The 24,837-nt window shown below is 45.4% G+C and overlaps 1 protein-coding gene across 6 annotated transcripts in view; it reads right to left on the bottom strand.

Moving 5' to 3' along the window:
- Window positions 1-24,837, bottom strand: part of GALNTL5 (polypeptide N-acetylgalactosaminyltransferase like 5) — a 49,219-nt gene that overhangs the window by 7,662 nt on the left and 16,720 nt on the right. For all 6 annotated transcript variants that reach the window (XM_059172309.1, XM_059172315.1, XM_059172312.1 and 3 more), the window contains 4 exons: window positions 24,370-24,536; window positions 21,465-21,587; window positions 11,882-12,131; window positions 6,468-6,585 (listed from right to left, as the gene is read on the bottom strand). In XM_059172309.1, coding sequence (XP_059028292.1) covers window positions 6,468-6,585; window positions 11,882-12,131; window positions 21,465-21,587; window positions 24,370-24,445 — 567 coding nt within the window. In that variant the 5' untranslated portion in view covers window positions 24,446-24,536. The remainder of the gene's footprint in view (window positions 1-6,467; window positions 6,586-11,881; window positions 12,132-21,464; window positions 21,588-24,369; window positions 24,537-24,837) is intronic.

Genomic DNA, 24,837 nt, shown 5'->3' with positions numbered 1-24,837 from the left:
TTCCTGAAGAGATTACATCAAAGCTGTGAGATGGACTGTGGAGGTGGGAAAGAGCAAAGTGGACGGAGGTGAGTGATGACTCAGAACCAGATCTAACCATAGCTGGTGGGAGAAAGAGAGGCATGAAAGGGAGAGTGGAGACCAAGAAGGTGCTCTGGGGGGATACGGGATGGATGGTTGCAGGCAGGGGGAGGGCAGCATGTCATCCATCCAGAGAGGGAGGAGGCATGGGTTCGAGGGGGTAGAAAGGGCTCCATTTTCGAAATGTTGGGTTTAGGATACCCATGGGATATTCAACCTACAGGACAATCACCTATAGGCTATTAGATGTACAAGATGATGGCACAGAAAGACCTGGGGAGGAGCGAGAACTATGTCATCAGCCTATAGTCATTCAAGTCATTCAAGTGTGGATAAGGTTACTGAGAGGATGGAGAAGAGAAAGAGGGTCTTGGGGAAACCCAAGAGAGGAGGCAATTTGGAGCAACGGTGACCATGGTAAGCTGTGGTCAGAGAGCAGGGGGCTTCCAAGGAGCATGACCCATCCCCCTTATGCAGACTCTAAGAATGTGATCCACCCTTTATCGCCAGCACACAGTTTGCTTTCTAATCGAAGCATCCGAAGAGGTGTGGCCCCCTTGGGCGGCATCTAAGCTGGCTTCAATACCTAAGAGGTCCTGTCCCATAGTGAGGCAGGTGATGCTCAGAGGATACGGCAGGGCTCCAGGGCTGGAGCAGGGCACCTTGCCCGTATCTGGGGCCTCAGGTCGTTGGGGGCTGCTGGAGGCCAGCCTGCCCTCCGCCAGGAAATGGAAGTATGGATCTTCAGCCTGGGTTAGGAGAAGCCTCCTGAGGCTGCGGGTGAAGCCGCAGCTCCCATCCCTTCTCCAGAGTGAGCACAGCAGGCAACTAAGACAAATTCAGAGCTCTGGAAGCTTCCAGAGAGAAATGACTTAGAGACAGAATAGAACCAAGCTGGCGAGGTCTCCAGACCTGAAGTTGAGTAGACAGAACCAAGCAGGACACACAGGTCTGGAGCAGACACCTACGAGTTCCCTGAATCAAGGCAAGTTCCTCCAGCACTCTGCGCTCCAGCTCCTCCACTCTAAGGACATCACGCATGTAGCTCGCAGGCTTGTCGGGAACATTAAATAAGTTAACACCTGTTGGATCCCGGAGCAGCGCGTGTCACACATAAGACCTCATCCAATAAATGAAATGCATCTTTATCCTTTACCCCGTAACTTAAAAATGCCATTTCTGCAGGGAAGCCACTGAAGACACATGGCTCCCCCAACACAGGCTGGATTCCCCTTTCATCTGATCTCGTGGTGCTCTGTATGTCTCTATGCGTCTATCAAACATAAATAACTAATCACCTCTCTCCACTTCAGCACATGGGGATTCCTGCTCCCATGAGCCGCGTTTGCTCTGTGCGCCACTGAATTTAGTACTAGCACAGCACTTTGCACATAACAGGCTCTCAGTATTGGTTGAGTGAGTGAATGGATGGATGGGTGGATGGATGGATGGACGGATGGATGGATGAGGGCTGTGCCTTCTTCTGAATGCCTGGAATATAGCGCAGCCCAACACAGCAGGTGCTCCTACATGAGGGCTACACTGGACCTAACGAGAACTCTTCACAGCATCTTCACCCTAAACAAGGGTAGACTGGGTTACTGTCACCACCCAGGTGTTAGTGAGAGCCATGGGAGTTGATGCAGGGGTGGTGCCCTGAAAAATCTCAGTAAGGTACGACACAGACCCAGGCTGATCAGAACAGAGGTGCGACAACGGGTCCCATGCCCCTGCCCTGCCAAACACGATCCCTTTAGTTGCTGGGTGCGCTGCCTATGGGTGATATTCAGTCAGCTCAGAGTTGAAGTTCTTCCCCACCGGGTAAGGAAATATCACACTGTATTAACCACCAATGTGGCTTCACACGTGCAAGACAGCTAAGGTCAGCCCTGAGTCCCGAGGAGCACATGGGGCAAAAGGGACAGCTGACAAGAGCACCAGTCTTGGGGACACCCACGCTTCTAGGATGCACAGAAGATACTCCTGCAGACACAGAACAGAGCTGTGGAAGAGGAACCAGAAGCAATGTTCTAAACTCCAAGAAAACGTCTGGAAAAAACCGGCCGACAGCATCAAATGTTGCAGTGACCTCCAGGACACAGAGGAACAAAAACCATCCATTAGGGACATCAGTATTAAACTGGTGACAGTTCCCGGAATGCTGTCCCAGGGTGCCGAGGCCACCAGGATGCTAATTTATTGGAATGAGCACTGAGAAATGAAGACATATGTACAGGTGTCTGTGATCTTCTCTCTGGAAACACAGGGTTACTTATCCTGGTTAGAGACCGCAGCCAGTGTCAAGAGAGTACACCTCCTGTTTATTAATTTACATGTTTATGAAGAGAGAGACCCATACATACTTAAAAAATATGAAGGGGCCATTAGAAGTGGAGTAGTTGAGAAAATGGAAGCAAGGAAAATTAATACATTTGAATGATACGTTAACTGTTATTTGCTATCTGGAGGGAATATAGAACCAGAAGAAGGAATACACTCCCTCTTCAAATATGCATGTGTTGTTCACTAAATTGATGTTCTTGAGACACAAGAATGTGCTCATTAAGATATTAGGTCCTGAAAAGGGGACCTAATATGCCCTATGCCATATTCACAGAGAGCCATACAATAAAACAAGGAATCATCAGCCAAACAGTGAAAAGTACCAAAGACGAGAACATTAGAAAATAATGCTGGGATCAGAAGGGAACACGTGATGGGGGCGGGGAGAGGCAATGAAAACAACACACTTCCCATACACTGCCAAACAGGGCCTTAAAAGGAAGAAGATCTTGTTCCAGATATTTTCATATTTGCAATAACGTACCTGAAGCACTATGAAAGAAGCCTGGGCTTAAGAGAGCTTGGAGCAAGTGAACAAAGTAACAAGCCAAAAGGAGGAAGAGGGAGACCAAATCCAAAACATAACAGCAGCTGCAAAGAAAAAAAAAAATCAGAAAAATAAAACACGAAAAGCAAATACAGCAAACAATTTAATACCCGCTAAGATAATATGTGCATTCAGAGGCTGGTCTCTGCAGACGACCACAGAGTATAAGAATAGAGGGCAACATAGAATCATTACGGCTCTCCCGTATTAAGCACCTTCCAGAAAGTATCTGTTTACTGCATGGTAATAAGGACCCTGTTCTTTCATTTTACCTGCAAGAAAGCTAACGCTCAACCAAGATTTGAACTTAGTCATTGATTAAATTGCTTTCTCTGCACCAGACTGTGTCTGCCAGGAAGAAACAAACAGGCAGAGAAAAGTGAGAAAAAAATTAAGGATAATAATGGTGAATTCACAACCCAGATTTGTATGCACACTTCAAAGTGACCATTATTTATTTTAAGTTTTATTTATTTAAGACACCTCTACACCCAACATGGGGCTTGAACTCACAACCCTGAGATCGAGAGTTGCAGGCTCTTTTGAGAGAGCCAGCCAGGCGTTCCAAAGTAACCATGATAAAAAGTCTATTGGAATTTAGTCAAAAACCCACAGCAACTTCTTTGTAGACATGTCTCCAAAGGCAAAGGAAACAAAAGTGAAAATGAACTTTTGAGACTTCATCAAGATCAAAAGCTTCTGCAGAACAAAGGAAACAGTCAACAAAACAGGCAACCCACGGAATGGGAGAAGATATTCACAAATGACACTACAGACAAAGGGCTGATATCCAAGATCTATAAAGAACTCCTCAAACTCAACACACAAAACAGATAATCACGTCAAAAAATGGGCAGACGACATGAGCAGACACTTCTCCAAAGAAGACATACAAATGGCATGGAAAAATGTTCATCATCACTAGCCATCAGGGAGATTCAAATCAAAACCACATTGAGATACCACCTTACACCAGTTAGAATGGCCAAAATTAGCAAGACAGGAAACAACATGTGTTGGAGGGGATGTGGAGAAAGGGGAGCCCTCTTACACTGTTGGTGGGAATGCAAGTTAATGCAGCCACTTTGGAAAACAGTGGAGATTCCTTAAGAAATCAAAAATAGAGCTTCCCTATGACCCTGCAATTGCACTACTGGGTATTTACCCCAAAGATACAGATGTAGTGAAAAGAAGGGCCATCTGTACCCCAACATTCATAGCAGCAATGGCCACAGTTGCCAAACTGTGGAAAGAACCAAGATGCCCTTCAACGAAAATGGATAAGGAAGATTTGGTCCATATATACTATGGAGTATTATGCCTCCATCAGAAAGGATGAATACCCAACTTTTGTATCAACATGGACGGGACTGGAGGAGATTATGCTGAGTGAAATAAGTCAAGCAGAGAGAGTTAATTATCATATGGTTTCACTTATTTTGGAGCATAAGAAATAAGATGGAGAACATGGGGAGATGGAGAGGAGAAGAAAGTTGAGGGAAATTGGAAGGGGAGATGAACCATGAGAGACTATGGACTCTGAAAAATAATCTGAGGGTTTTGCAGGGGCAGGGGGTGGGAGGTGGGGTGAGCCTGGTGGTGGCATATTGCATGGAGCACTGGGTGTGGTGCATAAACAATGTATTGTTACACTGAAAAGAAATTTAAAAAAAAGATGTGGTCCATGTATACAATGAAATGTTACTCAGCCATCAGAAAGGATGAATACCCAACTTTTGTATCAACATGGACAGGACTGGAGGAGATTGTGCTGAGTGAAGTAAGTCAAGGAGAGAGAGTCAATTAGCACATGGTTTCAGTTACTTGTGGAGCACAAGGAATAACACCGAGGACATGGGGAGATGGAGAGAAGGGAGTTGGGGGAAATTGGAAGGGGGAGACAAACCATGAGAGACTGTGGACTCTGAGAAACAAACTGAGGGTTCTGGAGGGGAGAGAGGTGGGGGGTTGAGTGAGGCTGGCAGTGGGTACTATGGAGGGTACAGAGTGCATGGAGCACTGGGTGTGGTGCATAAACAATGTATTCTGGAACACTGACAAGAAATTTAAAAAATAAATAAAAAATTTTTTAAAAGAATCTAGTCAAAAACCAAAACTTACCTATGATAAACACAAAATAAACATCTGAATGGCCCCTTTGTATTTTCTTTAGACTCTCTCCTGGCATATCTACTTCGTACTTTCTTCTCTACCCCAATTATTTCATTAACTCTTCACAAATTTGCAATTGAAGAAACAGAACAAATGACTAAAGGAAAAGAGAGAGAGAGAGAAAGAGGGAGGGAGAGAGAGAAAAACTAGGAAACAGACTCTTAACTCTAGGGAATACACTGGTGGTCACCGGAGGGGAGAGGGTGGGGGTGGGGGAAACAGGTGATGAAATTAGGAGGGCGCGTGTTCTGATAGCACCAGGTGAGGTCTGGAATTGCTGAATCCCTATATTGTACAACTGAAACTATAAAACACTGTGTTAACTATTCTGCAATTTAAATAAAATTTTAAAAACCCACAAAAATGCAAGAATCTCCACAAAATTCTGAGAATGGCATTTATATTTGTTCCTATTTACCAGGTGAGAAAGTAGGGAATTAGAAAAACTAATGGCTGCTCCACAATTTTACAGCAAGTTAGCAACAGAGCTGGGACCCATTCTGATGCCTAATGACTAGTGATCTAATATCACGGGAATATTTAAAAGTCAAATCTACTTTTAGATTTGAGATGTAATTCACAGTCTACAAGAAATTTACCCTTTTGCAGTGTACGATTCAGTGACTCTGGGTATTTTCATGAGCTTGTCCAACCAGCACTTCTATCTCATTCTGGAACATTCTCACCACTTCCAGAAATAGCCCTGGCACCCATCAGCACTCATTCTCTTTCCTCAAGCTTCTGGCAACCACTAATCTACATTCTGCTTCTATGAATTTACTTAGTTTGCACATTTCCTAGGAGAGGACTTATTCATATAAATATGTGGGCTTTTGTGTCTGACTTCCTTCACCCACTGTAATGTTTTCAAGTTCCACTCATGTTGTAGCAGGTATCCTGGGATTCAAGGGTTGAGAGACAACCTAGACACCCCCTACCAAGTCTTCTCAATTTGCAGGTGGGGAAACTGAGGCCTGAGATAGCCCGCAGAGTTAGTGGCACCCAAGTCCCCTACTGCCTAATGCTGTTATTTTCACTACACCACAACCACCAAGACAATCAGTGTAATAAAGAAGAGCTTCCACAGATAAATAAAAACATTAATGTGATATGCCATATATTAGAAATAACAAAACATAAGGTAATAAAAGCTGGTATTTTACTAACTCTTGTCATACTCAGTGAGGAGTCCCACGGGTCATTTGTTTCACGGGATGTGGGAATGGTACCCGATGCGCACGCAGGAAAACTGGACACAAGTCTGATGTCAGTGTTTGCGCTCTCTGAACAAAGGTAATGATTTAAAAAGCCAAGTCTGAATTACCCTTAGTGAAAGTTCCAAATTTTCTGCTCCCGAGAGTTTCATGTCCCTGTCGTACTGTCCAATCTCGTTAAAATAATGCCTGTTTATAGCAAAAACTCCTCCAGCCGTTGCAGGCGACCTAGAAATGACACGTCAATATTAAATCACAGACTCGGTCATTCTGAATTTTTTTGCCAAAATTATACTGAATATTAGCAGTAACATAAAAACTAGAAAAGAGCACAATACTGATACAAAATTGTTAATATATATTTAGGAGAACATGACCTAAGCAAAATCAAGAGTACCACACTTAACCAACTCCACCACCCAGGCACCCCCGCAGTAACTTTTACTTAGCTCTCAAACAAATTGTATAGTGACATATTCTAAATGGAGCACTGGGTGTGGTGCAAAAACAATGAATACTGTTACGCTGAAAATAAATTTAAAAAATTTTAAAAAAGGGGCTCCTGGGTGACTCAGTGGTTTGGGCTGCTGCCTTCGGCTCGGGTCATGATCTCCGGGTCCTGGGATCGAGCCCCGCATCGGGCTCCCTGCTCCGCAGGAAGCCTGCTTCCCCCCCCCCCTCTCTCTCTGCCTGCCTCTCTGCCTACTTGTGATCTCTGTCTGTCAAATAAATAAATAAAATCTTTAAAAATAATAATAATAAAAATAAAAAATTAAAAAAAATATTAAAAAAAAATAAATGTTGTCTTCTTCTTGAGAGGGAACATCATCTTTAGAATTTGAGTACCCCCCCCCCCGGGAACAAATATTGAATTGAGATTAGAGTTTACAAATCTCCCTTTCCAAGTACATTAAGTGTGTTACATTTACTTTTGGGAAAAACACAATGTTACAAAGCATCTTTTTTTGGTCCACCAATAGCAGGGCCCAATAACACCAAAGTAAGTAGTTTGAAAATGATTCCATGTTCCTCTACTTATTCACTTTTTTTAAAGTAGGTATTAAACACCTATGATGGGTTAGAGATAAATTAGTGAGTCAACAGGTCAAGGTCCCAGCTCGCACGGGGGCAAGGGTGGCAAGAGGGACCCCAGCGTCACCATGGCCTTGGAGGAAGAGAATGGGACTGCGGATAAGGGTCCAGCGGTGAATGAGATGTGATCCAACTCCTGATGTATTTTGAAGATGGAACCAGCAGTTTCACTTACGAGTGGGATGTGGTGGAGGAGGAGGAGCAGAGTGAAGGCCAACCCCAGCATTTTGGCCTGGGTACCTGGAAGGGGGAGTTGCCGTGCACTGAGATGGGGACGCTGGGGGTGGGGGTAGATTTTGGTGGAAAGATTCAGCTGGGGACATGCTTGAGGTGTGGAGTCAGCATTCAAGTGGAGATGCCAGTAGGCAGTTGGAGGGAAGAGTCTGGCACTGGGCAAGCGGCCGGGGCTGGAGACAGAACTCTGGGAGTCCTCAGCTTAAAATGGGCAAGAAGCGCTTCGTGGGTGTGGGGAGGCGGAGAAGAGGATCCCAGAACTGAGGTTGGAGAGAAGATGAGGAATCGAGGAATCGGCAAAGGAGATGGGAGTGAGCAGATGGTGTGGGGGGTGGTTAGAAGGAAGACCTGGAGATTGTACTGATCTGGAGTCCAAGGGAGGATTCACAGTATATACAGTATATACCCAGGATATACAGTGCATAATGCACGGGGCATACAACATATGAGGTGTCAACTGTCATGGTATCAGTAAGGCTTTCAGTCAACACTAGGCTCTTAGTCGATAGAGAATTGGGGCATCAAAAGCTACATTCAGAGTTTTGACTGCATGGGGTGGTCAGTGTGTCTAACTCCTGTGTTGTTCAAGGTGAACTGTACATTATAACACATGTATCATGTATGATACATATTCTATAAATGACTGGTATCATGCTAAGTTTTTTAATGGCTTAATTTTTTATTTAGCATATTGTGAGAATTTTCCTTTTATAGTAATTAGCTTTCAAAAAACTTTAGGTAATATTCTACAAAGTATGATTATACTTTTTAACCATTTCGCTATTGAACATTTATGTTGTTTTTCTTTTTTAACTAATATAAATGTCGATGTGATAGATGTCTCTGTACTTCTCATTAACTCCTTAGGGAAGTGTTTCAAGAAGTGGAATTATTGCATTGAAGAATAACATTTATAAGATTTTTAATGTATATTAATGTATTAATTTTAATGTATATTAATATAATGTCAAATCATTTTCAAAAGCATGTGTGACTATATCCATACACATAGTGTAATCAAATTCCAAAAATGTTACTACTTAGCAAATACCAGGAGTAGTTTTCCTATTGAAATTTTTAGAGCCTAAAGCATACCTGATATGTGATACAGGGAAATACTATAAAATTATGTTAATTTTTTTGTAAATGTAACACTGCAACTACTTCTTACTGAAAGTAACTTCATTTTAAATTAAACAAGTTCATTTTGAGATGAACTCCAAATATTGATGCTTTTTAAAAAATTTTTGAGTAAATCATTATTTTTACATATTTAATGTTTAAATGAAGAGTATCTTTTTTTTTAAAGAACCGATAGTCTTTTTTTTTTTTTTTAAGATTTTATTTATTTATCAGAGAGAGAGAGGGGGAGAGAGCGAGCACAGGCAGACAGAATGGCAGGCAGAGGTAGAGGGAGAAGCAGGCTCCCCACCGAGCAAGGAGCCCGATGCGGGACTCGATCTCAGGACGCCAGGATCATGACCTGAGCTGAAGGCAGCTGCTTAACCAACTGAGCCACCCAGGCGTCCCTAAATGAAGAGTATCTTTACTCCTTTTCATTCTGAAGTCTGGGGGGTGCCTGGGTGGCTCAGTCGGTTAAGCACCTAGCTCTTGATTTCAGCTCAGGTCATGATCTCAGGGTCATGCGATCGAGCCCTGTGTAAGGCTCCCTGCAATCAGCTCGGGATTCTCTCCCTCACCCTCTGCCCCTCCCTACCCCACTCATTCTGAAGTCTGCAACAGTAAAATAGCAACCATTTATACTGATCACTTCCCCTGTGTCAGCCCTTAGGTTATGTTCTTTTTAAAAAATTACTTTTATTAACGTAAAATGTATTATTTGCGCAGGGTTACAAGTCTGTGACTCATTAGGCTTACACATTTCACAGCACTCACCATAGCACATACACTCCCCCAGTGTCCATCACCCAACCACCTTATTCCTACCCCCAACCCCCCAGCATTGGGTTATGTTCTTTACAAGCATTGGCCCATTTAATCTCTTCAATAATCTTGAGAGGTATGCATTTTATTATCATCATTTTACAGATGAAGATAGTGAAGCTATGAGGCAAATGGCCCAGCAGAGGGCTGCCTTATTGCACAACTCTGGGGATGACAACCACCTATAATCTTTGTGAACAGGGCCTCCTGGAGATGTGCAGTACACAGCCTATACAGCTGTACACAGCAGTCCTGAACAGCTAACAAGTGGTGGTTGGAGCAGAGCAAAAATGAGTTATACACTGGAAGGTGTATGAAGTGCTCTATTGCTCTAAAAACAAAGACATTTGGTGACATCTGCAAAGTAGGGTTTTAAGAAAACTAATGTAGCCACAGAGAAACTGGCATGAGGGAGTGGAGCCTCCAGGCCAGCTTGTCCCTTACAGTGTAGAGGCTAAACCCAGGACAGTGAGGGCCTAGACCATGGGGACAGGCAGAGAGATGGAGAGATGTACTGTGAGAGTCATCACAAAGGCTGAGTCCCCTGGAGCTGGTTAATCACTGAATCAGAGTAGGCAGTGGCAGATCGCAGGTGTAGTCAGGCTTCATGGCTGCATAGTACTCCACTATGATTCCAGCATAAAGTACTAAATAATCTCCCAGTTACTCCTTCTGGTTCTTAGTGTTTATTTCATCCTTGAATCTGGAGGCCAGGCTGTGTCCCAGGAGTAAGGGGCTCAGGGCAGGGGCAGTTACTGGGACCAAGGGAAGTAATAAAGATTTGGAACACCCACTGGGTGGGGAATGAATGCATAAAGAGATGGCAGACCAGCTTGAGGCTGGAGATCAACCATGCATGAAGCATCGGCTCACATCTTTTAAAGGAACAAAGAAAGCAGAAGGTGAACTTGATCAGACTTGGAGGTTCAAAAGGTTGCTGCGGCAGGCTGGAGGTCCTCGCAAGAAAAGCCACAGAAGAAGAATGAAATCATTGGGGCGCCTGGGGGGCTCGATTCAGTTGAGCATCTGCCTTCAGCTCGGGTCATGATCTCAGGGTCCTGGGATGGACCCCACATCAGGCTCCTTGCCCAACGAGGAGCCTGCTTCTCCCTCTCCTGCTGCTGCTCCCCCTGCTTGTGCTCTCTCTCTCTCTCTCAAGTAAATAAATAAAATCTTTAAAAATAGAGAAGAAAGAAACCATGAGAGGAAAAAAACAGAACTCAAAGAACTGGAGATCCTGATGATGTCCAGTGAGTAGGTGGGCAGGTGTGAGTGGGGCATAGCAGGGAAAAACTAGGAACATCTTGGGCTGTGGCCCAAGAGACAGATATCCAGTAATTTAGAAGACGAAAGGTCCAGGACATGGCTTTAGGAATAATAATAGCTAACAATGATAAACAATGATGTAGTAATTACCATGGACAGATACTGTTCTAAGCTTTGATATATACTAAGTCATTCTCACAACAACACTGTGAAGTGTGATGAACGTCCAGACCTCCCACATAAGGAAATAAGGTGCAGGGAGGTTAAGTAACTTGCACAAGTTCCCAGAGCTCTAGTTAAACTAAAACAGAGACAAAGATAAAGGATTTGCTAGGCCACGGTGTTAGAAAATTTACTTGTGTAATTTGTAAAACACAGAGGTCGGTAATAGAGGAACAGGTGGAGCTCGGCATCAGTTCTCAGTAAATGTTGGTGGGCGGGGGGCTGGAGGAAGTCTCTTCGGAAATAGCCTCACAGATGAAGTTAAAGTCACAACATCAAATTGTTCTCATTTAGAAATACATTTTCCAAGACTAATAATTGAAATAATAGGAATAATAATAATAGGAGATAATAATAGGAAAATTGTATTCATATCTATAAAATTATAGATGAAAGCACTTAGATAAATGTTTTATATATGAATTTAGTCAAGACTTCTACCTTTTCTGGGCTATCCACAGTGCTAGAATTTTGTTCACTGACCACATGCAATTTCCTCCTAAGAACCAAGTCCACATTCTAAAGACAGACACCTGAAACCAGAGGGACACTGTCCATGGCAGTGTTCTTAACTGGACTGAGATTCTCATTTCCAATCAAAGAAACTAAAAACCTACCTAATTCTATTATTATAGACTTTTAGAAACAAGATAAACAACAAAAGAGTTCTCATTAAGCCCAAGAAACTGAAAGAACCATCTCTGAAATCTTCTATTTTTTCCCTAGGTCCCAATACATATTCCCATAACCTGAAGAAATGTCCTACCGGATGGGTCTAGTGGGTCCTTCTGGTCCATCCATCTCATAAGAGAAAACGTTATCCCATTTAAACTCTAGATGCCAGTTGAAAGCACCCCTTACTGCCGGAGATGGCCTGTACTCTAGGGTCTCGTGGTCGATGGGATCTATCAGAGGACACACCACCATTCTGGGGTCCTTGGCAATGGCATGCAGCAAAGGCTGCAACCACACACGATTCACCTCGCAGTGGCTATCCAGGAACACCAGCACATCCCCTAAGGAGGCAAGAACAGGTTAGTGTTAGTGCATATGGCTTAAGACAGCTGACAGCCCAAATCAAAGTTCAGTGCAAGGAGTATCTGTTAAGCATTTACTGTGTTTGGCTTTTTAAGTGCTTCCAGATTCACTGGGGGTGGGTGGGTACTGGAAACACATACTTTATTTGGTACCATGTCATGTACCATGATGTGCCCTAGATGTTCAGAAGAAGCTGGTGAATTGTGGGTTAGAGAATGGATTGGGGAAGATTCTGAAGAAGCAGGTGTAACTGAGTTGGGCTTTAATTAAAAACAATTATGCTAAGTATTTTTGCTCTTGAGTTCAAGTTTTATGAACGTCTGCTTAGAGAACATGGGGGAAATCGGCATGGCCAAACTGAAGAATACATGTTTTTAAACTACCTTCATGGGCTCAAATTGGAAGGGACCTCAAAATTCAGGTGCAGAGTTTGGATAAAATCATGGGAAGGTATGAGAAACATTCCATGGTTGATCAGAAGACTTAATGTTGTCTCATCTCCAAACTGATATAGACTCAGTATAATTCTTATCAAAATTGCACCTGGTTCTTTTGAAGAAACTGATCCTAAAATGCATACAGAAAGGCGAGAAATCCACATTAGCTAAAATGATCTTGAAAAAGAACAAAGTTGAAGGACTTCTGGATTTCAAAAACTACTACAAAGCTGTAATAATAAAACAGTATGACACTGGCATAGGGATAAGGAAGAGATCAAAGGGATAGAATTGAGAGTATAGAAATAAACCAAATATTTGTGGCTAGTTGACATTTGAAAAGGCTGCCCAGCCAGTTCAATGGGGGAAAGAATTAATCTCTTCCGTGAATGGTCCCAACACATCTGGGTATCCACATGAAAAAGAGGGGCGCCTGGGTGGCTCAGTTGGTTAAGCATCTGGCTCTTGATTTCCTCGCAAGTCCTGATCTCAGGGTCATGAGTTCAAGCCCTGTGCTGGGCTCCACACTGGGCATGGAGCCTGCTTAAGAGAAAAGAGAAGAGAAGAGAAGAAAAATAAAAACAATGAAGTTGGGCCCCCTCATGGCAAGCACAAAAACTAAGTCAAATGAATCACAGATTTAAAATGTCAGAACTAAAACTATAAAACTCTTAGAAGAAAACAGAAGCGTCTGCTGACCTCAGGTTAGATGATTTCTTAGATGTGACACCAAAAATACAAATGACAAAAGGAAAAAAGGACTTCACAAAAATTAAAAACTTTTTGGGCTTAAACAGACACCATAAAGTTGGAAAAAAAAATCCACAAAATGGGAGAAATTATTTGAAAATCACACATTTGATAAAGGACTTGTATCCAGAATATGTAAGGAACTCTTACAACTCGATAATAATAAAAAAAGATAACCTAACTTAAAAAATGGGCAAAGGAGGGGCACCTGGGTGGCTCAGTCAGTGAAACATCCTACTCTTTATCTGGGCTCAGGTTCTGATCAGGGTTGTGAGTTCAAGCCCCCTATTGGGCTCCATGGTAGGAGTGGGGTCTACTTAAAAAAAAAAAGGCAAAGGCTTTGAAAAGACATTTCCCCAAAGAAGATATACAAATGGCTGATAAGCATATGAAAAGGTGCTCAACATCTTTAATCATTAGGAAAATGCTAACAAAATCATAGTGAGATAATATTTCATATCCACTAGGAGGGCTATAATCAGAAAGGCAGCCAATCGCAGATGTTAATGAAATTGTGGAGGAATTAGAACCCTTGTCCATTGCTGACAGCAATGTAAAATGTTGCAGTCTCTTCCAAACATTATGTGGTAGTTCTTCAGAAGCTAAGCATACAGTTGCCATACAGCCCAGCATTCTACACAGTGGGAACACAAATACCCCAAAGAAAGCTTAGGTTTATACAAAGTCTTGTATATCTAATATCTAATCTGAATATCTGAATATCTATATCTAATATCTAATGTGAATGCTCATAGCAATATTCTTCCTAAGAGTAAAAGAGGCATAACTCAAGTGCCCATGACTGGATGAATGGAGAAACAAAATGGGAAACATCCACATAATGGGACATTATTTGGCAACAAGAGGGAATGAAATACTGACCCCTGCTATGACATGGACACATCACGCTAAATGAAAGGAACCAGTCACAAGAGACCATTTGGATATAATTCCATTAAATGAAGTGCCTAGAATAGGTAAAAAATTAATGTATAGAAGGTAGATTAATGGTTTTGGAGGATTTGGTGGAGGGGAAGGGGAATGGGAGGAGAGGCGATGGCAATTGAGTCTCTTTGCAAAAAAACGTTCTAAAACTAGGTCATGGTGATGGTTCCATAACCCCGTGAATATAGTAAAAAACACTGCATTGCATACATTAGTGGGTGAATTGCACGTAAATTATCTCAATAAATCCACAAACATCCTTAGGAAAGAAAGAGTACATCCTCCACTTTTTAACTCAATTACAAATATTCTTATGTGCAATTCACTTGGTATTTTAAATCATTTTTTAAAGAAGATTTTATTTATTTATTTGACAGACAGAGATCACAAGTAGGCAGAGAGGGAGGCAGAGAGGTGGGGGGTAGGGAGCAGGCTCCCAGCTGAGCAGAGAGCCCAACGTGGGACTCAATCTCAGGACCCTGAGATCATGACCTGAGCCGAAGGCAGAGGCTTAACCCACTGAGCTTCCCAGGTACCCCTATTCTGTTCCTTTTAATCCACAGGGAGGACTGTTCCTTTCCCTGCCCTTGGTTACAAACCCGAGCTGGTGCAACACTTCCCAGGTTACTCTTTGGCTCATTGAAAGTTTCACAGTTCCTTTAAGTTGGAAACACTGTCTCAATTCAGCCACGAGGATTTCCAGTTACAACCCAATTTGTTGTTACAAGTTAAAAACTTGCAACTGTGTTACAACCCAAACTTGGGTGACTGCCTGCAAAATGGCTCATTGTCCCTCTGCCCCTTCCCCCCAGCTGGGGGGGGGGATACATGAAAACGGGCTCAGCATCACTCATGATCAGGGGACCGTGAATCAAAACCACAGTTATGATACTACTTCACACCCGGTAGAGTATCTATTGTTAAAAAGGACAAGAACTAAGAAGTGCTGGCGAGGATATGGAGAAAACAACCCTTGTGCTGCTTGTGGGGATGTAAATTGGCGCAGCCCACTACAGAAAATACTGTGGACTTTCCTCAAAAAATGATAAAATGGAACTAATTGAGCGATTGCACTTCTGGGTATACAGAAGGAAATGAAACTGCGATCCTGAGGAGTCACCTGGACTGCGCGTGCACTGCCGCGTTATTTACAATAGCCGAGACGTGGAAACAGCCCTGAGTGTCCACCGACGGATGAAGGGATGTACACGACAGGATATGATTATCGCATCAGCTGGAAAAAAGAAGGAAATCCTGCCACTTGTGACAAGGTTGGACCGTGAAGGCATTAAGCTAAGTGAAATAAGCCAGAGAAAGAGGAATACCATATGATCTTTCTTATATGTAGAATCTACGAAAGACCCTGAACTCTGAGGGTCAGAGAACAGACTGATGGGTGCCAGAGTGCGGCGGTGGGCGAGGTGGGGGAAGGTGGTCAACAGGTTCAGTTTTCCTGTTACAAGATGAATAAGTCTGGGTGCCTGGGTGGCTCAGTGGGTTAAGCCTCTGCCTTCGGCTCAGGTCATGATCTCAGGGTCCTGGGATAGAGTCCCGCATCGGGCTCTCTGCTCAGCGGGGAGCCTGCTTCCCACCCCCCTCACTCTGCCTGCCTCTCTGCCTACTTGTGATCTGTCTGTCAAATAGATACAAATCTTTAAAAATAAATAAATAAATAACATCAAAATATTCTTGATTTTGCCTCTGAAGCAATCATTTTTAAGGTGTTGAAATGTTTGCTTTGCTTTGTTTTTTTTCTTGGGGGGGGGGAGGGAGAGGAATACTAAGCAGGCTCTGCACCCAGCAGAGCCCAAGGCAGGACTTGATGATATCACTACCTGAGCCGAAGGTAGATGCTTAACCCACTGCACTACACAGATGCCTCAATTTTAACATTTTCGTATTTTTTATTTCATCATTGTATTTCATAACTTTTAGTGGTAAGAAACATGTATATTAAAAAGGAGATAAAAGATAAATGTGGGGTACCTGGGTGGCTCAGTGGGTTAAAGTCTCTGCCTTCCGCTCAGGTCATGATCTCAGGGTCCTGGGATCAAGCCCTGCATCGGGCTCTCTGCTCAGTGGGGAGCCTGCTTCCCCCACTCTCTCTGCCTGCCTTTCTACCTACTTGTGATCTCTATCTGTCAAATAAATAAAATCTTAAAAAAAATGATTAAAAAAAAATAAATGTAGGGATGCCTGAGTGGCTCAGTGGGTTAAGCCTCTGCCTTCGGCTCAGGTCATGATCTCAGGGTCCTGGGATCAAGCCCTGCATCGGGCTCTCTGCTCAGTGGGGAGCCTGCTTCCCCCACTCTCTCTGCCTGCCTCTCTACCTACTTGTGATCTCTATCTGTCAAATAAATAAAATCTTTAAAAAATGATTAAAAAAAAATAAATGTAGGGGTGCCTGAGTGGCTCAGTGGGTTAAAGTCTCTGCCTTCCGCTCAGGTCATGATCTCAGGGTCCTGGGATCAAGCCCTGCATCGGGCTCTCTGCTCAGTGGGGAGCCTGCTTCCCCCACTCTCTCTGCCTGCCTCTCTACCTACTTGTGATCTCTATCTGTCAAATAAATAAAATCTTAAAAAAAATGATTAAAAAAAAATAAATGTAGGGGTGCCTGAGTGGCTCAGTGGGTTAAGCCTCTGCCTTCGGCTCAGGTCATGGTCCCAGGGTCCTGGGATGGAGCCCTACATCAGGCTCTCTGCTTAGCAGGAAGCCTGCTTTCCTCTCTCTCTGCCTGCTTCTCTGCCTACTTGTGATCTCTCTCTCTCTCTCTCTCTATCAAATACATAAATAAATAAAATCTTTAAAAAAAAAGATAAATGTAGAGCTCAATGATGTATCGGAAAGTAAACACACATGTAAGTACCATGTAATCAAAACATAGCACCTGGGTAGCATCCTAGGATTGTGTGCTCTCCGACTCCTACCACAGCCCATTCAACACTCTGCTATAACCAAAGGTATAATTATGGCAATAACTTCCTGGTTGTTGTTGTTTTTTAGTTTTTCATCTAATCATGCATCCATAACAATATTGTAGCTCAGTCCTGCTGATTTTCCAACTTTATTCTTTTGCATTTAGCTTCTTTGGCTCCCTCACAACGACATGTGTTCATCCGTGCAGTTGGTATGGTACAGGTCCTTCGCTGTTACTGGAATATTCTATCTCTATCGCTAGTCTGCCATCACCTTGTACATCGGTGCATCCAGGCACTCCGGAACTGAGCAATTTCACTTCCGGACATACACTCCATGGCCATGCCGCGCCTATCTGCCCAGAGACGGGGACCCAAGGATTTGTGCATTGGTAAGAGCCCCAAGTAGAAATAAACTCAATGTGACCCAGCAGCGGAATGGAAGAATAGTTTAGCCCAATCAAATAACAGAACTCTTCAGGGCTTTCCTTCTAATCACATGGGCCACATAAGGCCCATTAGCAGCTTCTGGGGATCAGGAAACCTCCTGGGGAGGGAACTGTTCCGTCTACCATCCTAGACGACACAGGTCCTCCTCCTGTTGAACACGAGGCAACACGCCCGCTCTCAGCACCACGCTAGGTTTGAACCCTCTGCTGTAGGGTATCAGCGGAAACCCACAGTTCGTCTCCACCTTCCTGGTCGCCCGCTGACTGTCCAAACCGGTTCCGTGCAAGATACTCTCCTGTGTCCTCACCCCTAAGGCCGCGCTGCATTTGCTCCCCCAACACCTTCCTTCCACAGTGGATGACCCTCTCACCCTTTCCAAAGGTCCCTCATGTAAAGTGAGTTTCTCTACACTAATTTTTTTCCACGAAATTCTCTTAACAGCCTTCTTACCTTATGTAAGCACTGACCCAGGGCGCCTGGATGGCTCAATTGTTAAGCATCTACCTCCAGCTCAGGTCATGATTCCAGAGTCTTAGGATCGAGCCCCGCATTGGGCTCCCTGCTTGGTGGGAAGCCTGCTTCTCCCTCTCCCACACCCTCTGCTTATGTTCCCTCTCTCACCGTGTCTCACTCTGTCAAATAAGTAAATAAAATCTTAAAAAAAAAAAAAAAAAAGTAAACCCTGACCCTCCCTAGAAGAGGCTGTGGCCCCATCTACCTCACTGATAGGAAGCTCCTCCTTCCCCCAGGCAGCATGAATCCTTGGGTCCAGGGCAACACTGGTATTTCCTACTTACCCAAGGCTGCTTCCAAACCAGACCGACTCTGCTCCCCTGCAGCTGGGGGTGGGGGGTGTGTGGCGGGCGGAATACCTCCTTCCCTGTAGGTTCACACTATCTGATGATGGCTTTCTCCTTTCTCCTTCTCGTTTGCAAAAAGCCCGCCTTCTGATTCTCCCAGTGGACTGCTCTCCCCCATCCCAGTCATTTCCCTTCGTTCCCGGGGCCCAGCCCGGAGTTCACAGTGCTCCGTCTCAGCTCCTGTGGTTTATGGGCAACTTCTGTCATCCTGCGGGCAGCACTGCCAACCCAGACAGATGGCGGAGGCAACAAACATCAGGAAGAGAAAGCTCTCAGAGTAAGGATGATGGAGAGAGGCTGGGGTCTGCTATCCCACACCGGATGGCTTGGAAAGGCCTCTCTGATCAAGCAGCATTGGAACAGAGAACTGGGCAAAGTGATGCGGCAGGTCATGAAGATACACGGAGAAAATTCCAGCGGGAGACCTGATGTGCCGAGGCTCCGAGACAGGAGTGCGCTCGGTGTGTCCGAGGAGCGGCAAGGTCATCCGGGGTAGAGCGAGGGGGATGAGTAAGTGACACAGTGTGAGTGACAGCCGGGGACAGAGCTGCAGGCCCCCACCGCAGAGTCACTTGGCGATAGGGCGAATGCTACTTCCTCCGGGAGAGACCGACAGAGACCGGTCTACACACGCGCACGCGGGTTACCGCCACGCGACCACCCGTCCCCCTGTTCAGGAGGGTAGAATTTATGTGAAGCGTATCTCAATAGTTGATACAAATGAAGAAAAAAGAATAAATGTGCCCGGGTAGCCCATAGTAGTGCTGGATAAATCCTTGGCTGGAGGAGGGAACACGTGAACACATTAATGAGGGCTCAGGAGCTGCCGCCCACCCCACAGGACCCCAGGGCTTCGCAGCGGGGAGCACGTCCTCATGCCCGGATGGGGCTGGCCGATATGGACAGATGGGCACATAGCAAGCACCAAGAAACTGCCAGAAGCGGATGGACATATCAAGAATCATAGTTGAAGGGGCACCTGGGTGGCTCAGTGGGTTAAAGCCTCTGCACTCAGCTCAGGTCATGATCCCGGAGTCCTGGGATCGAGCCCGGCATCGGGCTCTCTGCTCAGCCGGAAGCCTGCTTCCCCTCTCTCCCTCTCCCTGCCTCTCTGCCTACTTGTGCTCTCTGTCTGTCAAATAAATAAATAAAATCTTAAAAAAAAAAAAAAGAATTGGGGTGCCTGGGTGGCTCAGTGGGTTAAAGCCTCTGCCTTTGGCTCAGGTCATGATCCCAGGGTCCTGGGATTGAGCCCCGTGTTGGCCTCTCTGCTCAGCAGGGAGCCTGCTTCCCCCTCTCTCTCTGCCTGCCTCTCTGCCTACCTGTGATCTCTGTCTGTCAAATAAATAAATAAAATCTTAAAAAAAAATCATAGTTGAAGATTGTAGCATAATCTACCAGATATGGAGGGCCGAGTCAAATTAGATGGGATGAGAATACAGAATGTTTGAAAAACAAAATTAGACATATACGGAACCTACCACCAAAAAGATACAATGTATTCTTTTTAAAAACACATTGAAGTCTTGAAAAATTGACCCAGCTTGAAGACAAAAAAGTCTCCACAGAACAGTCCACAAATTCCAACCACAATAGAAATTAAGCTAGTGATGAGCAATTACTGATGTTTGAAAACTTTAAATCCCACTCCTCAAAAAATACCTGGATTAGAGAGGAAACCAGAAAAGATACCAGTGCCTTGACAGGTTATAGGACAATTTTATGTAATTTTCCAAACACAGATACTCTGTTTTACTAGATATTCAGCAAACAGAAAAGGACGGGGGCAGGGGAACACCCTACAATTCATTCTAGAAGTCTAGTAAAGCAAAGTATAGGAAAACAGTTCAAAAAAAGAAAAGTATAAGCTGATCTTACTTTTAGACATAGAGGCAATGTGTGTGTCTGTGTGTGTGTGTTTGTTGTGTGTGTGGGGGGGGGTGGCAGGGGAGAGAGAAGTGTGTGTATTGTAAGATATCAGCATCCTATAAATCTAGGGGAAGGTTTATGTAAGCATTCTGTGGCTTTGACATTTTTCAAAATAAAAAATGAGTAAGACCTTTCACTTTAAAAAACAAAACAAAAACACCCAAAACTCTATGGTAGTTTTATGTCCCCCCTAAAAGATATATTCAAGACCTAACTTCAGGTCCCAGTACCTGAGAAGGTGACTGTATTTGGAAATAGGGTTGTTGCAGATGTAATTCATAAGGGTGAGGTCCTGCTGGAGTATGGGGGGGCCCTTGACCCAAGGGACACGCGGACACAGGGAGGAGGCCACGTGACCACAGAGACAGGGACAGGAGTGATGCCACTGCCTCTCAGTTCAGACTCCCTTCAGGGGACCCGGCCCGACAGTTTCCCAGGCTTTGGGAATCTGCTGCAGTAGTCACACCAAGGTCCCCCAGCCTCCCCGGGGACTCACAGCTAATGACAAGCACACTCCGAGTGTGTGTGTATATGTGTGCATGTGTGCATGTATGTTGGGGGTGGAAAGCCCGAGCTGGACCCCTCTCCTGGGCATCTGTGCTCTGGAGCTCCCCACTAGCCCACCTGAGCTTTGGAGAGCCACACAGCCCACGGGAGCACTTAGCTTCGGGGTTTCCCATGCGACGGGCCACTGCACCATGGCCCCCACTGTCCCCATGCAGTGTTGCTCTGCCAGCTGCATGGGCAGCTCCATCTCAGTCCATATCTAGGGGAAACCCATCCAGTGACAGGGGCTGACATTATGGCCCCTGCAAAAAAATATACCTGTTTTCCGAAATAACAAATCAACATTTTGGAGCAGAATGGGTACTTTCAGAGTCCAAGTTTCCTCTGGCTGAAAGGCACTTCCGGTCTTCTGTTCATGCCAGTGGAGACTTGCAGGGACCCACGAGGTCCTGTTCGGGCAGGAAGGGCTCCGGCACACAGATAACGGGTCAGGTCCTGAATGAAAGAAAGGCTCATACCTGAAGCACGAGCGGCTCCAATCAGCCTCGATCGGATCAGTCCCTCTCTCTGCTTGTTTCTTATTAATTTAATCTTTCCCCGAAAAATTTCCAGGCGATGGTCTAGTTTCTCTTTCAAATCATCTGGGAAAAACAAACGAAACAAAACAAAACTCAACTCTTGACAATGTATAAACTACAACTACAGAGAATAAAACAACTTATCACAATTTCGACTAATTCCTAAAAGCCATGTTCTTCCACAGAAGTTCTAATCTTAAAAACTTCACCCTGAGTGCCTGGGTGGCTCAGTGGGTTAAGTGACTGCTTTTGGCTCAGGTCATGATCCCATAGTCCCGGGACTGAGTCCCGCATTGGGGTCCCAACTTCATGTGGAGTCTGCTTCTCACTCTGACCTTCTTCCTTATCATGCTCTCTCTCTCTCAGATAAATAAATGAAATCTTAAAAACAAACACTTCACCCTATATGAGGAAGAGAAAGAAACAGGCGTCGGCATTGAGATACTCTGCACACATCCTTCTGTGTTTCTAATGAAATACCTCTATTTTGATAAATCACTGTTGAAATTTTAATTGAAAAAGCCTGAGCTGTAGTGCTCCCGAGCAACCCGACTTTCTCGCTTTCAGCTGTGCAAAGTGGCTCAGCTCCGTCCCCGGGGAGGACCGCCCACTGCAGCAGAGCGAGCCCTGGGTTGGGGGGTGGAGGGTGGGGGTGGCGGGGTTCGCATTAGGGTTAGGGTTTCTTGGGTGTGTTTGAGCATCTAAATGGGTCAGACAGTAGCCTCCTTGGTGCGACAGGTGAAACCACATCCTAGGCGAGCCGAGAGGGAGGAGGAGAAGTCAGCACATCTGGTCTGGCAGCAGCCAGATGCTGGGCACCGGTGGTGATTCCCCTGGGGCCGAAGCTTCCGAGCGGTCACTGGGTGCACCTCTGAACTCATGGTGTGGGCCTTTTTTTTTCTTTTTTCTTTTCTTTTTAAAGACTTTTTAAAAAATTTATTTGACAGAGAGAAAAAAGCACAAACAGGGAGCGGCAGGCAGGGGGAGGAGAAGCAGGTTTCCTACTGAACAGGGAGCCCAACGTGGGACTCGATCCCAGGACTTTGGGATCATGACCTGAGCCTAAGGCAGATGCTTAACCGACTGAGCCACCCAGGTGTGCCATCATGGCATTGTTCTGAAAGCCTTGGGGAGCTGTTCATGGCCATCCTGGAACTGTATGTCACAGCAGGGCCCTCCTCCTTCTCGGGGAGAGGTCAGAACTCCACAGTGTCGCAGAAGATCCCCTCCCCCTTCTCCACCCCATCCCCCCCCCCCAGCCTGCGGCCAGACGCAGGTCTCAGTGCGACTGATGAGGTTAGGAATCTGACCATCTCCGCACCTCGCCTCCCTCGCACATCAGAAACAAACAATGGCTCCCGGAGAGATAAGGTCATGAACGGTAGTGCCGGGCACCAAGCGAAATTCCTACGTGCGGCCGACATCAGCTTGAGCTGACGCACCTAGAGTCACTTCCCCACCGGTGAACCTCCCGGGCCGGCCTCTTTTCTAGCCGATCCGCCTTCCTGCTGCCTCTCCTCTTCCTTCCCCAGCCCGCGTGGGTCCGATTCACAGCGGGTTCGGTTAACTTTCAGGCAGGATCTCTCTCCAGTCCTGACATATTGCTCCATATTGGGGAATGGACCCCACAGGCATCTGCAGACTCCAAGAAGTTTTCGTTCATCTGGGTCCTCTCGGCTTGCCTCAGGTTTATAATTCGGTTATAAAGCAGATGACTCATTTCAAAGGCCAAGTGCCTTCCGCCAGATCTCGTGCTGGTATCACAACTCCTTCCAGCCGGCGGGCAGGGGGGACACGCACTGGGCTGCGGGGCGTGCGGCGAGAATTCTCTAGGAGGGGGCGCCCGGCTGCTGCAGGAGGCTGAGCCTCGGAGTCTTGGTTTCGGCTCCGGCCTGATCTTGGTTTAGGGTCATGGGATCAGGCCCTATCCGGGCTCAGGGTGGAGTCTGCTTGCGCTTCTCTCCTCCTCTTCCCGGCCCCTCCCCTCCTTTCTCTTTCTCTCTCTCAAATAAATAAATCTTTTTAAAAAACTTTTTTAAAAAAAGAATTCTTTGTGGGGCGCCTGGGTGGCTCAGTGGGTTAAGCCTCTGCCTTTGGTTCAGGTCATGGTCTCAGGGTCCTGGGATCGAGTCCCGAGTCGGGCTCTCTGCTCAGCGGGGAGCCTGCTTCCTCCTCTCTCTCCGCCTGCCTCTCTGCCTACTTGTGATCTCTGTCAAATAAATAAATAAAATCTTTAAAAAAAAAAAAAAAAGAACTATTTCCCGAGGAGGACTTGGGTCCTATCACTCCCCTGCATTAAGCCTGCCACAGCACTCCACTTCTCCACAGAAAATTCCAGTAGCGCCCTTCACAAGCCGTGTGGTCTTATTATAGCTCTGGTTTTATGTCCGCCCCCTCCCCCAACGCTACACACACACACACACACACACACACAGACACTACATGAAGTACAGAACTATTCCCAAGTCACCACATTACCTCTGGCCTCTGGGCCTTTATGGTGCTGTGGCCTCTGCCTAGAACACTCTTCCCCTCCTCTCCCAGCTGGGCACCTCAGACCTCAGCGGAGCTGTCGCTTCTTCCTGAGTGTCCTCCACGATCCCTGAAGACCAGGTTGGTCTTATGTTGCCCCTACATTTAGTCACCTCATGGAAGCACTCACCACCCGTGAGCCCCACACCACAGGACAGGGACCAGCGCTTACATCCCCACCGGTGTGCCCACAGCTTCTGCCTTGACACCCGCCAAGTGGAAAATGTCTAGAAAGGGTAAAGTCACACACGGGCCGTCAGAGACCGCACTGCCTTCAGAGCCCACGACATAGGCAGATGGCGTTCTGTCTTACCAAAGTCGCTCATGTCATCTACCAAAACAATTTCTTCAAGGAGGTACTGTGGAGTGAGGTTTATGACACTGGACATGGTCCGAAACAAGGCGTTAAATTCCTCATTGTAGAAGCAAATGACCACGCTGGCAGTAGGTAGGTTGGCTGGGTAATGTTTTTGAAGACACCTACAGGCATCAATAAAGGGAAAAAAACCCCACAATTTGGGATCTCGCTGAAGCACCTTTCTTTATTTGCATTTTTCTTCTTCATTCCCTTATCTGACCTTTATGATAATAAGGTAACAGTACAGTTGAAAATACCAAAATTGAAATATAAAAGCTTCTTTACTCTCATATGGTATTCTAGTATTTTCTAAATTACTCCTTCCTGAATGTCAGCAATAATTGCTGTTTCCTGGATGCGCTGATTTGGCCATCTTAAATCTAGGCTGAACATGGTATAGCCATGAATTGTACCTATATTTTG

The sequence above is a fragment of the Mustela lutreola genome, chromosome 4 (assembly GCF_030435805.1).
Source record: "Mustela lutreola isolate mMusLut2 chromosome 4, mMusLut2.pri, whole genome shotgun sequence".
NCBI lineage: Eukaryota > Metazoa > Chordata > Mammalia > Carnivora > Mustelidae > Mustela > Mustela lutreola.
The sequence above is the reverse complement of the archived record's forward strand: the minus strand, read 5'-3'. Positions and strand labels throughout refer to the sequence as shown.